This window comes from Acinonyx jubatus, chromosome E1 (assembly GCF_027475565.1).
Source record: "Acinonyx jubatus isolate Ajub_Pintada_27869175 chromosome E1, VMU_Ajub_asm_v1.0, whole genome shotgun sequence".
NCBI lineage: Eukaryota > Metazoa > Chordata > Mammalia > Carnivora > Felidae > Acinonyx > Acinonyx jubatus.
Genome location: NC_069397.1, coordinates 59,178,980 through 59,191,093, shown reverse-complemented (window position 1 = coordinate 59,191,093; position 12,114 = coordinate 59,178,980). Strand labels below are relative to the sequence as shown.

The 12,114-nt window shown below is 65.8% G+C and overlaps 1 protein-coding gene across 2 annotated transcripts; it reads left to right on the top strand.

Annotated features, from left to right (window-relative positions):
- Positions 1-1,227: 1,227 nt before the first annotated feature.
- Positions 1,228-9,596, top strand: NOTUM (notum, palmitoleoyl-protein carboxylesterase). Of its 2 annotated transcripts, XR_008294162.1 has the most exons (13): positions 1,228-1,605; positions 2,484-2,845; positions 3,929-3,981; positions 4,062-4,157; positions 4,624-4,684; positions 5,122-5,180; positions 5,550-5,652; positions 6,368-6,559; positions 6,689-6,789; positions 7,332-7,479; positions 7,563-7,961; positions 8,637-8,684; positions 8,915-9,002. XR_008294162.1 is itself a non-coding variant. In XM_053212094.1 (12 exons), exons 2-12 carry the CDS (start codon positions 2,511-2,513, stop codon positions 9,219-9,221), a joined length of 1,503 nt encoding a protein of 500 aa, XP_053068069.1. In that variant the 5' UTR covers positions 1,278-1,605; positions 2,484-2,510; the 3' UTR covers positions 9,222-9,596. The 2 variants fall into 2 exon arrangements, 1 of the variants encoding a protein (XP_053068069.1); XM_053212094.1 differs by lacking the exon at positions 7,563-7,961 and having other exon boundaries at positions 1,278-1,605; positions 8,915-9,596.
- The last annotated feature ends 2,518 nt before the right edge of the window (positions 9,597-12,114 follow it).

Here is a 12,114-nt window from a genome sequence, read left to right as displayed (position 1 = left end):
GCACGACCCAATCCGATGATGCCACCCAGCTGGAAGCCGACCTTCCCCGCCTGGGACTTGGAGCAATAGGCTCCTAGAGGTAGGGGGCTCCCAGGCAGGTTCTCCCCAATACCTAGGTCAGCGGGGGCAGGAAGGTGGAATCCCTCTGGATGGAATCTGTGCGAAGCTACCACCTCTGGCCGGCCAGTCCCAAGCCTTTAAACGGACCCAACCACGTGGGGTGGGACGGCCAGTGTGGATTTTTGAGCGAACAGAGCTCACTCTCAGCACGTCTGTGAGCTTCTCTGAGCCTCGGTCCCCCTCATCTGGAAAATGGGTACACAGCTTCCCTGAAGGTGCCCACGGGGAGGACCGTGCTTATCACACAGCCTGCCCTCTCTTAGCTGAATGACTCCGGCCCAGGCCAACCTCTGGGGCCCCTAAGACTCATCTTAGGCTTTGAGGGTTCCATTACACACCTCACATCCCTCGATGCCCGAACACCAGCTCTCAGGGGCCCTGTTTGGTCTTCCTGAGAGCCCAGCCAGAGCTGCCTGCTGTGTGTACAGCTCAGCACTCAGCCTCAGGCCTGGTGAGAAGGACAGAGAGCAGTCGGGCCAGCAGCAATCCAGGAGGGCTGGGGTGGGGTGGGAGCCTCTAATCTCCTGCCCCAGGAGGGGTGCAGGTGCCTCCCTGGGGGGGGGGGTGAACACAGCCTCCCTGTTGCCCTGAATTAGGAGAGGGACTCAGGAAGCCCCCCCCCCCAACCCAGTTCTGGACCCCTGTCCCCAAAGGCAAGGCCTGTTCCCTATCTTTAAAATGGGTGTGATGGCATCCGCTGGACTGTAGATGGGAGGGGAAAGGAGAAAAGGTCTACTAAAGCAGTCCACAGCACTTTGTGGGTGTGGAGGGTGAAGAAACGCTTTTTTTCTCCCCACCCACCCGTAGAAGCCTCCTAAGCAAACACCTGCCCCCCCCCCCACACACCCCGTTTTGATTTCTGAGAAAGAATCTCCTTCTGTCTTCGGTGAGGTGCGCTGGGAAGGTGAGGTGATGGGCCAGACAGACTGGGCCGCGTGGGGGTCACTGAGGGGAGACCAAGCCGGCGGCTCATCGATCCTCGCCCCCTCCCCTCCCCATCTCCCAGTGGCGGCTGGGGCAGGGAAAGGTTCTTGGGGGTCCTCGGCGTGGAGCGCTCAGCCAGGGCTCACGCAGGGAGGATCCAGGACCCCACCCCGAGGCCCGCCGACCTCGGTAAGTGGCAGCGCCCCTTCTGGCCCCACTGCCTCCCAGGGCCGCCCAGAATCCGTCCATCCGGGCGCAGGATCGGGCGACTCCCCCGTGGCGCCGTGCCGGGACGCCCGGTGCCTCCCCGCAGGTCGCCGAGGGCGCCGGGGCCCCGCGCCACACCTGTCCGCTCCTCCTGGAGGCCCCGGCGCCGCTGCTGCCGGCCCCTCTGCGCGGGGCCCTGTGTCCGCCGTCGCTTTGATCCCGGGGGCCCCGCTGGATAAAAGTCCCGGGCGGCTCCGCGCCAGCGCCAGAGGGGGAGCGCAGCCGAGCCGGCGTCCCAGCGGGCTGGCGCAGGGCGAGCGACGCCGAGGAGCCGGGGCCGCGGGGCCGGCCGCGGTGAGCGCGGGGCTCGGGCGCGTTCGGGGCGGGCGGTGGGAGGGGGTGGGGGTGGGGGTGGGGTGCGGGCCGGGGCCCGGGTCGCCCGCCGGCGGCTCCGGGCCTGGGCAGCAGGGTGAGGGGGGACCCCGGCGGCTCAGGTGAGCGCGCCCGCCCTGCGCCCCCAGGCCCGTCGGGCCCGGCCCCTGCGCGGCAGGCGGAGTCCCGGCGCGGAAAAGCCCCGCTCCTGCCCGTGGCGTCCCCCCTCCCCTCGGCCCCCGCCGCCCCTTCCAGCCTCCCCGGGGCGGGGGTGGGGGTGAGGGGGGCGGCGGCGGCGGCGGCGGCGGCGGCGGCGCCGGGCCGGCCGCGGGGGGAATGGAGCTGCCGGGGACCGCGGGGGCCGCGCTGCCCCCCACGGAGCCGGGCCGGGAGCGCCTCCGGCGGCCGCGGCGGGGTAGGCCAGGCCCCTCCGTCAGGCTTGCGGTTTGGGAAGAAAAGGCGATGCCTCCGCCAAGAAAAGAGCGAGCGCGGCCCCCTCCCCCTCCGCCGAGCCGGGCGGCGGCGGCGGCGGCACATCTAACGCGCGGGCACCCGGGCCGCCGCGGCCCCCGCAAACTACGCCCAGGCTCGGCCCCCGCCGCTCATTGGCGCGGGCCGGAGCCAGCGCACCCAGACCCTGCGCTGCCCTCGCCGGCCGCGCGCGGAGCCCGAGCAGCCCAGGCCGACGGCGCCCGGCCCCCCGAGCCTCGACGCCGAGCCGCCCGCGCTTCCTCCGCCGGGCCCAGCGCGGGCAGCCGGTCGGGCGAGCAGGCGCGGCCGCCACCCGGCGGCCCCGGCGCCCCCGGCCCGGCGCCCCCACCCCCCGCCGCCGCCGCCTCAAGGCCGCCCGCTCTCCGCAGGTGGCCGCGGGCCCGAGCGGCGCGGCCATGGGCCGAGGGGTGCGCGTGCTGCTGCTGCTGCTGGGCCTGCTGCACTGGGCCGGGGGCGGCGAGGGCAGGAAGACCTGGCGGCGCCGCGGCCAGCAGCCGCCCCCGCCGCCCTCCCCGCCTCGTGCCGAGGCGGCACCCGCGGCCGGGCAGCCGGTGGAGAGCTTCCCGCTGGACTTCACCGCCGTGGAGGGCAACATGGACAGCTTCATGGCGCAGGTCAAAAGCCTGGCCCAGTCCCTGTACCCCTGCTCGGCTCAGCAGCTCAACGAGGACCTGCGCCTGCACCTCCTGCTCAACACGTCGGTGACCTGCAACGACGGCAGCCCCGCCGGGTAAGGCCTGCGCCCGCCCCGACCGGCGCGCCCCTGCAGGCCGCCCCGCCGGGCTCGGCCGCCATCCGCCTCCGTGCCCCCTCGGACGCACGGAGTCTCGGCGCTGGTCGCCCGCCCCCCTCCTCGGGGTGGGGGGTAAGAGGGCTCCCGTCGGGCTCGCAGAGGAGCTGGCCCTGCGGAGGACCCGGGGCGGGCACCCGCAGCGGGGGTGGGGTGGGGTGGGGGCAGCGCTCGGAGAGCTGGCCTCTGGCCAGGCCGGGCACTGACCCCTCGGCCACCGGTGCCCTGCCCCGCTGCTCGCGTCCTTCGGTCTCTGGGCGGGGAGATGACCCTGGCTCCAGCAGCAGGAGGCGACGCAGCGGGGCGGGGAGAGCCCTGCGGTACCCCACCCCCACCCCAGCTCCACAACGACCCTGTCTGCCCCCTGCTGCTGCCGGGACTACCTGAGATCCCAGCCAGCCAGAGGGACGGGGAAGGAGCGCAGGTGGGACCCAAGGACCTGGGCTGCGGCATTCACCCCTGTCCAGCCCCGATGTATACGAAGGAAGGATGTGAGGCTGAGGGTTGAGGAGGGGTCGGGGCCACCACACCCTCAGCTAAGTCGACAGCCCGAGGACCGGACGTTAGGTCGGGCCTCGGTGGTACTCGCGCCCTTCCACGCCTTCCTGGCGGTCCCAGGGCCCCCGCCCCACGTGCACGCTTCTCTAGAGAGGGTGCTTTTCGGTCTCCAAGCACCACTGCGGGTCCCGGGAGATCCCGAGCCCAGCAAGACCGCCCCCACCCCTCCCCGCGCCCCGCCGCCGGCGCCGAGGTTACAGCGGGTCCCGCGCGGGGCGGGCCGTGGGGATTTTCCACGGACCACACAGCCCCTCGAGGCCCTTCCCGCCCCACGAGCGCCACCTCCCGGGACCCGCCACCGCCGGCGGGGCCGCGCGCGCTCCGCGGGCCCTGGCCGCTGGCGCCCCCGTGCGGCCGGCGCGTGCGCCGGGCGACAGGTGGAATGACCCTTTCCTCCCCAGAGCTGGGTCCTTGCGGGCCCCAGCTGACCATCCGCTCCGCCCGTCCCCCTCCCCCTCCTTGCAGCTACTACCTGAAGGAATCCAAGGGCAGTCGGCGGTGGCTCCTTTTTCTGGAAGGTGCGTCCCCGGAGCCGAGGCGGCGAGGAGGGCGGAGGCCCCTGGGCGTGCGGGCCCTGACATGGTGGCTGTGCCCGCAGGTGGCTGGTACTGCTTCAACCGGGAGAACTGTGACTCCCGCTATGACACCATGCGGCGCCTCATGAGCTCCAGAGACTGGCCGCGCACCCGCACAGGTCAGCAAGTCGCCGATCCCCCCCTCACCCCACCCCCCACCCCAGCTCCCGCCTGAGGGGTAGGGCAGGGTAGGGCAGGGCTGACAGTTCCAAGTTCTGGAAGAACCCTTGCCCTCCTCACTCCCTAGAGCCCTAGGAAAGCCCCCACGGCGCCCCCCCCCCAGTTCTCCCACCCTCCTAAGGTCAGGGGGCACCCACCTATCATCCTTCACTCTGTTCCACAGGTAATCTCCAGAGGTGGGGGGAGGGGGCTTACTATGGCTGCTTCCACACCCCTCATCCCTAGGTCACAGCAGCCAGTGCTGGGTGGTGGAGGTTAAGGGTCACGTCCAGATGACTAGTCTGGCCTACCTCCCTTGTCGTGGCCAAGTAGGATCCCCCACACCCCACACATTCCCGTAGCTCCCATCCCCACACACCCCTTCCCAACAGAAAGACCCACTGCCTCTGCCCTCCGACACCACAGGCACAGGGATCCTGTCCTCCCAGCCAGAGGAAAACCCCCACTGGTGGAATGCCAACATGGTGTAAGAGGGAGCAGAAGGGTCCTTCCCTGGCGGGAGGTCCTTCTGGGAGGGGTTCTTTCTTGGCGAGTCCCATGGGGGGTGTTCCTCCCTGGGGAGGGTCTTTCCTGGGGGGGGTCCTTCCTGGGGGCGGGTCCCACCTGGAGGGTCCTTCCTGGGGAGATTCTCCCTGAGGGTTCCTACCTATGAGGGATTCCTGTCCTTGGGTGGGGGGGGGGGTTCTTTGCAGGGGAGTCCCATGGGGGGTGTTCCTCCCTGGGGAGGGTCCTTCCTTTTGGGGGGAGTCCTTCCCAGGAGGTCCTGTCCTTGGGAGGATCTTGTCCTCCGAGAGGTTTTTTCCCAGGCGGTCCTGTCCTCAGGACCCTTCCTGGGGAGGGGTCCTTCCTGAGGGCCTTGGGCAGCAGAGGACTATGGCAAACTCACACCGTCCATTGTCACAGCTTCATCCCCTACTGCTCCAGCGATGTCTGGAGTGGGGCTTCGTCCAAGTCTGAGAAGAGTGAGTCCCTTGCTGTAACTTCTGTTCTCTGCCCCGAAGGACACGGCAGGAAGGACAGGGCCTCTGTTTTGTAACTCCTTCTAATCCTCTGACCGTGTGTCCCGGGATGCCTGCCCCAAGCACCCACTGCCTGTTGTCCAGGGCTGGCTTGGCCCCTTCGGAGGTCCTCACTCCTGCGTGTCCCCTGGGGAGGGGCCCCATCCCTCACGCACCTGACAACCTCCCTTCAGTTCACCTCAGCCCCTGACCCTATCCCCCGGAAGGACCTCCAGACCCCCAGCTAGAATTCTTCCTCCTTCCAACCTGGAGCTGGGAGGCCTTGCTCCTGTCCAGGCCCCCCCGTTGAAGCCACGGTCCTCCTCCTTGCAGACGAGTATGCCTTCATGGGTGCCCTCATCATCCAGGAGGTGGTCCGAGAGCTCTTGGGCAAAGGGCTGAGCGGGGCCAAGGTGCTGCTGCTGGCAGGGAGCAGGTGGGCCAGGCAGGGCGGGGCCTGTGTGTGCAGGGGGTGCGGCGGGATTAGAGGTGTGGAGGGCAAGGAGGGGCCGCGCCTTGGGCTCCAGGGAGCTCATGCCTCTCCAGGCCTGGGAGGGCCCCTAGGAGGGTCTGTGTTACTGGAGCGTCACAGGGGTTCCGCTCCACAGTGCTGTGTAGCTGGAAGCTGTCCGGAGGATGCTTCTGGACTCCGAGGTTGCTGGATGCCAGGGAAGCCTTGGATGACGGTGGCCTAGGTAGTCGGTTAGGGGCTAGCTGTGGACCGGTGTACCTTCTCCAAGGCCTGGGGTCCCTGCAAGCGGGATCACGCCTGGTGGCTGCACCCCTACAGGCATGCAGGGCCCCGAGGACATCGGTAGAATACCTGAGGGGGTCCGAGGCCACATGGTTTGTCTTCGTTTTCAGATAAAGAAACCGAGTCAGAGACAGAGGAAGGGAGAGAGGAGGGGGAGGAAGTGGGTGACCTGCCACTTGGCTCAGTGTCGGGAGCTCTGCCAGCCCCTCCTGTGCCTCCGTGACCCCCAAAGGCCTGTGGGTCTTGCACACGAATGTGGAACACGGAGCATTGTTGGCAGCTCAGGACGCGTCAGGATCCCGGCCCCTTCTCGGGCCTAGGCTGGGGCAGGGCGGGCTCCCGGGGAGGCGAGCGCCCCACCGCGGCCACCCGGCCTCACGTACTGCCTCCTCCCCAGCGCGGGGGGCACGGGGGTGCTGCTGAACGTGGACCGCGTGGCCGAGCAGCTGGAGGAGCTGGGCTACCCGGCCATCCAGGTGCGGGGCCTGGCTGATTCGGGCTGGTTCCTGGACAACAAGCAGTACCGCCGAACCGACTGCGTCGACACCGTCACGTGCGCGCCCACGGAGGCCATACGCCGCGGCATCAGGTGCCAGACCCGGGGGTGCCTCCTGGGCTCGCCGGCTCGGGGGGGGCGGAGGGCCTGGGGCGGGGCTGCGGGGGGGGAGGAGCCGGGGCGGGGCGGGGCGGGGCTGCCTGACCCCCAGCCCTGGCGCAGGTACTGGAACGGGGTGGTCCCGGAGCGCTGTCGGCACCAGTTCAAGGACGGCGAGGAGTGGAACTGCTTCTTTGGCTACAAAGTCTACCCGACCCTGCGCTGTGAGGGGCCGGCTGCGGGCGGGGCACGCGGGGCGGGGTGGGGAGCAGGGGGTGTGGGTCTAGGCTTCCTCCAGCCTGGAGTCTAGAGCGGGGTGCAGAGACCGCAGGCCACCCACATGGGGGCGGGGGAGCTGAGCCGTCCAGGTTTGCCCGGGACTTGCCTGGTCTCAGCACTGAAAGTGCACCCGCTCCCAGGCCGACCAGGACAGTGGGTCACCCTGTCCACGGTCACAGTTAGGAATGTGCTTGGCAGCTGAATCCTAGTGCCGCCCTCGGTGGGCCTCGGCCGTCCCTCCTCAGTCCCACACTTGAAGGGACACCACCACCAGGTTGTGGTCACAGTGCACACCCTGGGAGCCAGGCCGAGGTTGGTGGGGGAGGTAACAAGGTACTTCTTCAGACAAGCACACCTTGAGGGGGCCGGTAGCCAGCACTCCAAGGGCCTGTGAGCCTGCCGTGGAGCCGGCTGGCCCTCAGCGGCCCTTAGCCCGGGGTGGAGGGCAGAGTGTCGAGGCAAGGCCCAGCTGAGCTGTGCCCCCCAGGCCCCGTGTTCGTGGTGCAGTGGCTGTTTGATGAGGCCCAGCTGACTGTGGACAACGTGCATCTCACGGGACAGCCGGTGCAGGAGGGCCAGTGGCTGTACATCCAGAACCTGGGCCGTGAGCTTCGAAACACGCTCAAGGATGTGCCGTGAGTGTCCTGCCCACCCCACCCCGCCCCCGCCCCTCTAGGTAGGCAGTAACCCATTGGGCGTAAAGATAGCGGCCTCACAGATGGCAAAACAGGAAGCCGCCTTGCGCGCAGGGGTATTGCCCAGCGCTGAACAGGAATGAGCTTCTGAACCCTGAAAAGACGTGGAGGAAACGTAAACGCACGTAGCCAAGAGAAGGAGGCCAGTCTGAGAAAGGCCACATAGCGTGTGATTCCAACTCTGTGACATCCCAGAAAAGGCAGACTGCGGGGTCCGTAAAAAGCTCGTTCGGCACCAAGGACGGAGTTGGGAAAAGGGGGAGGGATGCACAGACACAGAGGATTCCTAGAACAGTGAGACTACTCGGTGTGAGACCGTAACATGGACACATGTCAGCATCCGTTTGTGCAAACCCTTACGATGTCCAGCACGAGAGCGCACCGTGACTCTGGACTCTGGCGATAGCTGTGTGTCACTGAAGGTTCGTCAGTTGTGACGGACACGCCATCTGGTGGGGGGATGCTGATAATGGGGGAGGCTGTAGGTGTGGGGGCAGGGGGTGTGTGAGAAATCTCCATACCTTCCACTCAGTTTTAACGTGAACCTAGAGGGGCGCCTGGGTGGCTCGGTCAGTTAAGCGTCCAACTTCAGCTCAGGTCACGATCTCGCGGTTCGTGAGTTCGAGCCCTGCGTCGGGCTCTGGGCTGATGGCTCAGAGCCTGGAGCCTGCTTCCGATTCTGTGTCTCCCCCTCTCTCTCCCCCTCTCCCGTGCATGCTCTGTCTCTCTCTGTGTCAGAAATAAATAAACGTTAAAAAAAAAATTTAATGTGAATCTAGAAATGAAGCCTATTAAACAAACAAACAAAGAGCAAAATATTCACCTGTCCGGGTCAGCATCCCACCATGGCCCAGGTGGCCGTGCTTGGAAGGGGTGGACTCTGTGCCGGGTTTGGAGGCAGAAAGAGACAAGGTTTTGTAGGGGAGCCCATGGGTTGGTGGGGACAAGGCCTGGTCCAGAGCAGTAGGTACAGGAAGGAGGTGGGAGCCAGAGAGAGGTGCCCAGGGGGGTGGGCTGGAGCGTCAGGACCTGTGGGCACCGGGGTGGGGAAGATGCTGGAGGCACTCTCTGTGAGCTGACTGTCTGCTCCCCAACAGGGCCAGCTTCGCCCCCGCCTGCCTCTCCCACGAGATCATCATCCGAAGGTCAGTGTCCCCATGCCCTGGATAGATCGCATCCCTGGCTCTCGCACCAAACGTCCACAGCCCCACCCCCCCACCTGGCCGCCACCTGCCTTCTCTGGCTCTGTATGAAGGGCTTCTGTCTCGGGCTTCCGATGCCGCTTACACAACCAGCTGTGTGGCAAGAATTCAGAGTCAGCCCGCCTCCGGTGGTAGCAATGCCGAGCGAGCCCCACCTGGATTTCTGTCTGCAGCCACTGGACGGACGTCCAGGTGAAGGGGACCTCGCTGCCGCGGGCGCTGCACTGCTGGGACAGAAGCCTGCACGACAGCCACAAGGCCGGCAAAGCCCCCCTGAAGGGCTGCCCCGTCCACCTGGTGGACAGCTGCCCCTGGCCCCACTGCAACCCCTCCTGCCCCACCATCCGGGACCAGTTCACAGGGCAGGAGATGAACGTGGCCCAGTTCCTCATGCACATGGGCTTTGACGTGCAGACCGTGGCGCAGCAGCAGGGCCTGGAGCCCAGTAAACTGCTGGGGATGCTGAGCAGCGGCAGCTAGGGGTCCCGCCCCGGGAGCTGGCACTGAGGGCCGGCCGCCGCCACGGGCTCCCCACCCCAGGGCCACCTGCCCGGCCTCTCCTGCCCCTGCTAGGACAGACAGGGCCCTGGCCATCCTCCCAGCAGCCTTCGCTGCCCCTCTACCACTGTCTTGGGGGGGGGGGGGGCCCAGCCAGGGGAGACCGTGGACCTGCCCTCCAGCCCCAGCCCTGCCTCCCGCCCCGCCCTCGCTGGGGAGCCCGAGGCGCCGGGTTCCAGCCCGCTGGCCCAGCCCCAGCCTCAGCCTCTCCTGGCCTTTTGTATTATTTTATAAAATGACTTTTTTATTACTTTAATTTTTTAAAAAAGGAAAATAAGAAATATATGATTAATGATATTGTTTTGTAACATATTTTTTTTAAATAATGAAAAAAAAAGACAACAAAAGAGCCTCCCCCATGCAGGCGTGTTTATTTGAATGGGCACTTTGCCCGTTTCACACCCCCTCCCCCATCCCCAGGGCAGCAGGGATACTGGGGGGGGGGGCCATAGGGAGCCCTGACCTCCGACCCCTTCGTGGGGGGCACGGATCCCACCTCGTGTCCTGTTCGTCCACTCGGCAAATACCAGTCACGGGCACAGCACACGTGAGACTCCAACATGGCGATCACAGCTCCCATGTCTCTGTTTTCCCGTCTGGGGACGTTCACACGGCGCGCACCGAGGCCACTCAGAGTGCTTGGTGGGGCACCTGCCCCTTCGGCAACACACCACCCCCAGTAATCTCGTTTCCAATCTGTCTCACCCTGGAAAAACACTCCCTATCCCGCTAAAGCGTTCTTAAAAGCTTGCACTGCTTTATTAGTTCTTATGAGGTCACCCGTGCACACGCCAAGATGCAGATTTCCCGGGCGGAACCCGCTGGGCCCAGCCCCCACCCTGCCTCCCAGAACACAGGGGTAGTCTTCCCGTGGGTCGTCCCGGGGACCCTGCACCCCAGCAAATGCACGCACGCACACCCTCTGTTGTGGCCTCTGTTTTCACCACGCACCGTGTCTGAGGCCCACAGAGCTGTGAGTGGTGTTCCTGTCGCCTCGGGCTGGACGACAGACATCACCTCGTGCGGGGCGGGGGGAGGGGGTGCAAAGAGCCCGGAGGGCTTACCGAGGGGAGCCCGGCACTCCCTGCTTCGGGCACCCGAGCATACCTGCATGGTGACAACCCCCCCCCCACCGCCCCAGCTGCCCTCAAGTATTACAAGCCCCAAGTGACAGATGAAGGAATTGAGGCCCGGAGAGGCCACCCCTGTGACAGAGGGAGGATCCCTGCTAGGCAGCATGGGCTCCACACCCACCACACATGTCAGGAGCCCAGACCTGTTCCCAGGAGAATCTCAGAGGCCCGGCACCCTCTGGCCCAGCAAGGTCGGGGGCCGTGCCCTGGGGTCTGGCTAGCTCTGCCAACACATCAGGGCCACCGTGGGGCGGAGAGGGATCGGGGCAGAACTGGAAGGCCCGTGTCATCTGCCGAGCAGCGCCGCGGCCCCTCCCAGCCCACCTTGGGCCCGCTCATCACCAATGTTGGCTTCCCCAGGTGGCGCCGAGCGGCCCACCTGGGGTCTCCAGGGACCGCGGCCCCATGGTCTTCTGTGGGAACCCATGCGGTCCCAAGGGCAAAGGAGACAGTGAGCTCAGGGATGGGGTGGGCAAGGGCTGTAGACGGAAGAAGGGGAATCCAGGGGGGACTGTTGGCTCGGGGGAGCAGCCCTTCCTCAGGCTCCCCGTGGATGGGGGGCTCCCGGTGGGAGAGGGGGCTGGGAGGGCCCAACAGGTGGGGCTTCACTGGAAGGGGCCACAGTCAAGCTGGGCAGGGGACTCGAGCGGCGCCGTCTAAACCCCAGCTCTTTGTGCAGAGAAGAGCAGGGGCGGCAACATCAGCACCATCGGACAGATATCCGAGGCGGGCTGGGGGGTGAGCAGGCAGCTCCTCGGATGCGCTGTGCACCTTTGAACGTCATACCTGTGGGTTATACCCGACGGGATTTCTGTCACCAAATGAACAAACCCTTCTCCACGCGTTCCCGACAAGGAAGAAGAGAGAGATGAGACCTACCACCGGCCTAGTGGCCTGTCCGGGCTGTGCTTCACTGCCGGACCAGTGACAACACGAGCCCAGGACACTCAAGGACTGTGGGGCGGCCAAACCTCAGTACTCAGCAAGTGACACGCAGCGCCCCCTCCACACTGAGTTCTAGGCTTTTCTAGAAATGGTGCTGCTTTTACTCTCCCATGGGAACAAAAATGCTCAGGACATACTTTAAAGACGGGGGGGTGGGGGTTCCTGGCTGGCTCAGTCGATAGATCACACGACTGACTCTTGTCTTGACATCAGGGTTGTGAGTTCAAGCCCCGCATTGGGTGTGGAGCCTACCTAAAAAAAAAAAAAAAAAAAGACCAGGGGCGCCTGGGGGGCTCATTCGGTTGAGTATCCGATTCTTGAATAACCTGTGGTCCATCCAAACGACAGACTATTACTCAGCACTAAAAAGCAATGTGCTACCGAGCCAGGTCTTACCGAGTGAAAGAAGCTGGTCTGCAAAGGCTCCAGGCTGTGTGACTCCAAGTGCCAGGCACCCTGGGAAAAGGCAGAGCTGTGGGGACAGGACAAGGATCCAGGGCTGCCGGGGTGGGGGAGGGATGAGCAGGCGAAACGTCCCTGCACGAGGCTTCCGACAGCACCGTGGCGGGTACGTGGGCAGGCTGTGCGCGAGGGGCGGGCACGCGGACAAGCTCTGGACCTTCCTGGCAGTTTTGCTGCGATCCTGCGACTGCTCTAAGATGTAAAAAGTTGATCAAAAAAGTGCTCAGAACGTTCACTCCAAACCCATGGCCCAGCTTTCCGGTACGTGATGACCA

What these genes read in the sequence shown, in the direction of transcription:
- NOTUM (XM_053212094.1), top strand. Translation starts at nt 2,511, where the DNA reads ATGGGCCGAGGGGTGCGCGTGCTGCTGCTGCTGCTGGGCCTGCTGCAC. An exon ending in GCCATACGCCGCGGCATCAG is followed by an intron (nt 6,560 to 6,688) that starts GTGCCAGACCCG and finishes GCCCTGGCGCAG; the next exon opens with GTACTGGAACGGGGTGGTCC. An exon ending in AGTCTACCCGACCCTGCGCT is followed by an intron (nt 6,790 to 7,331) that starts GTGAGGGGCCGG and finishes TGTGCCCCCCAG; the next exon opens with GCCCCGTGTTCGTGGTGCAG.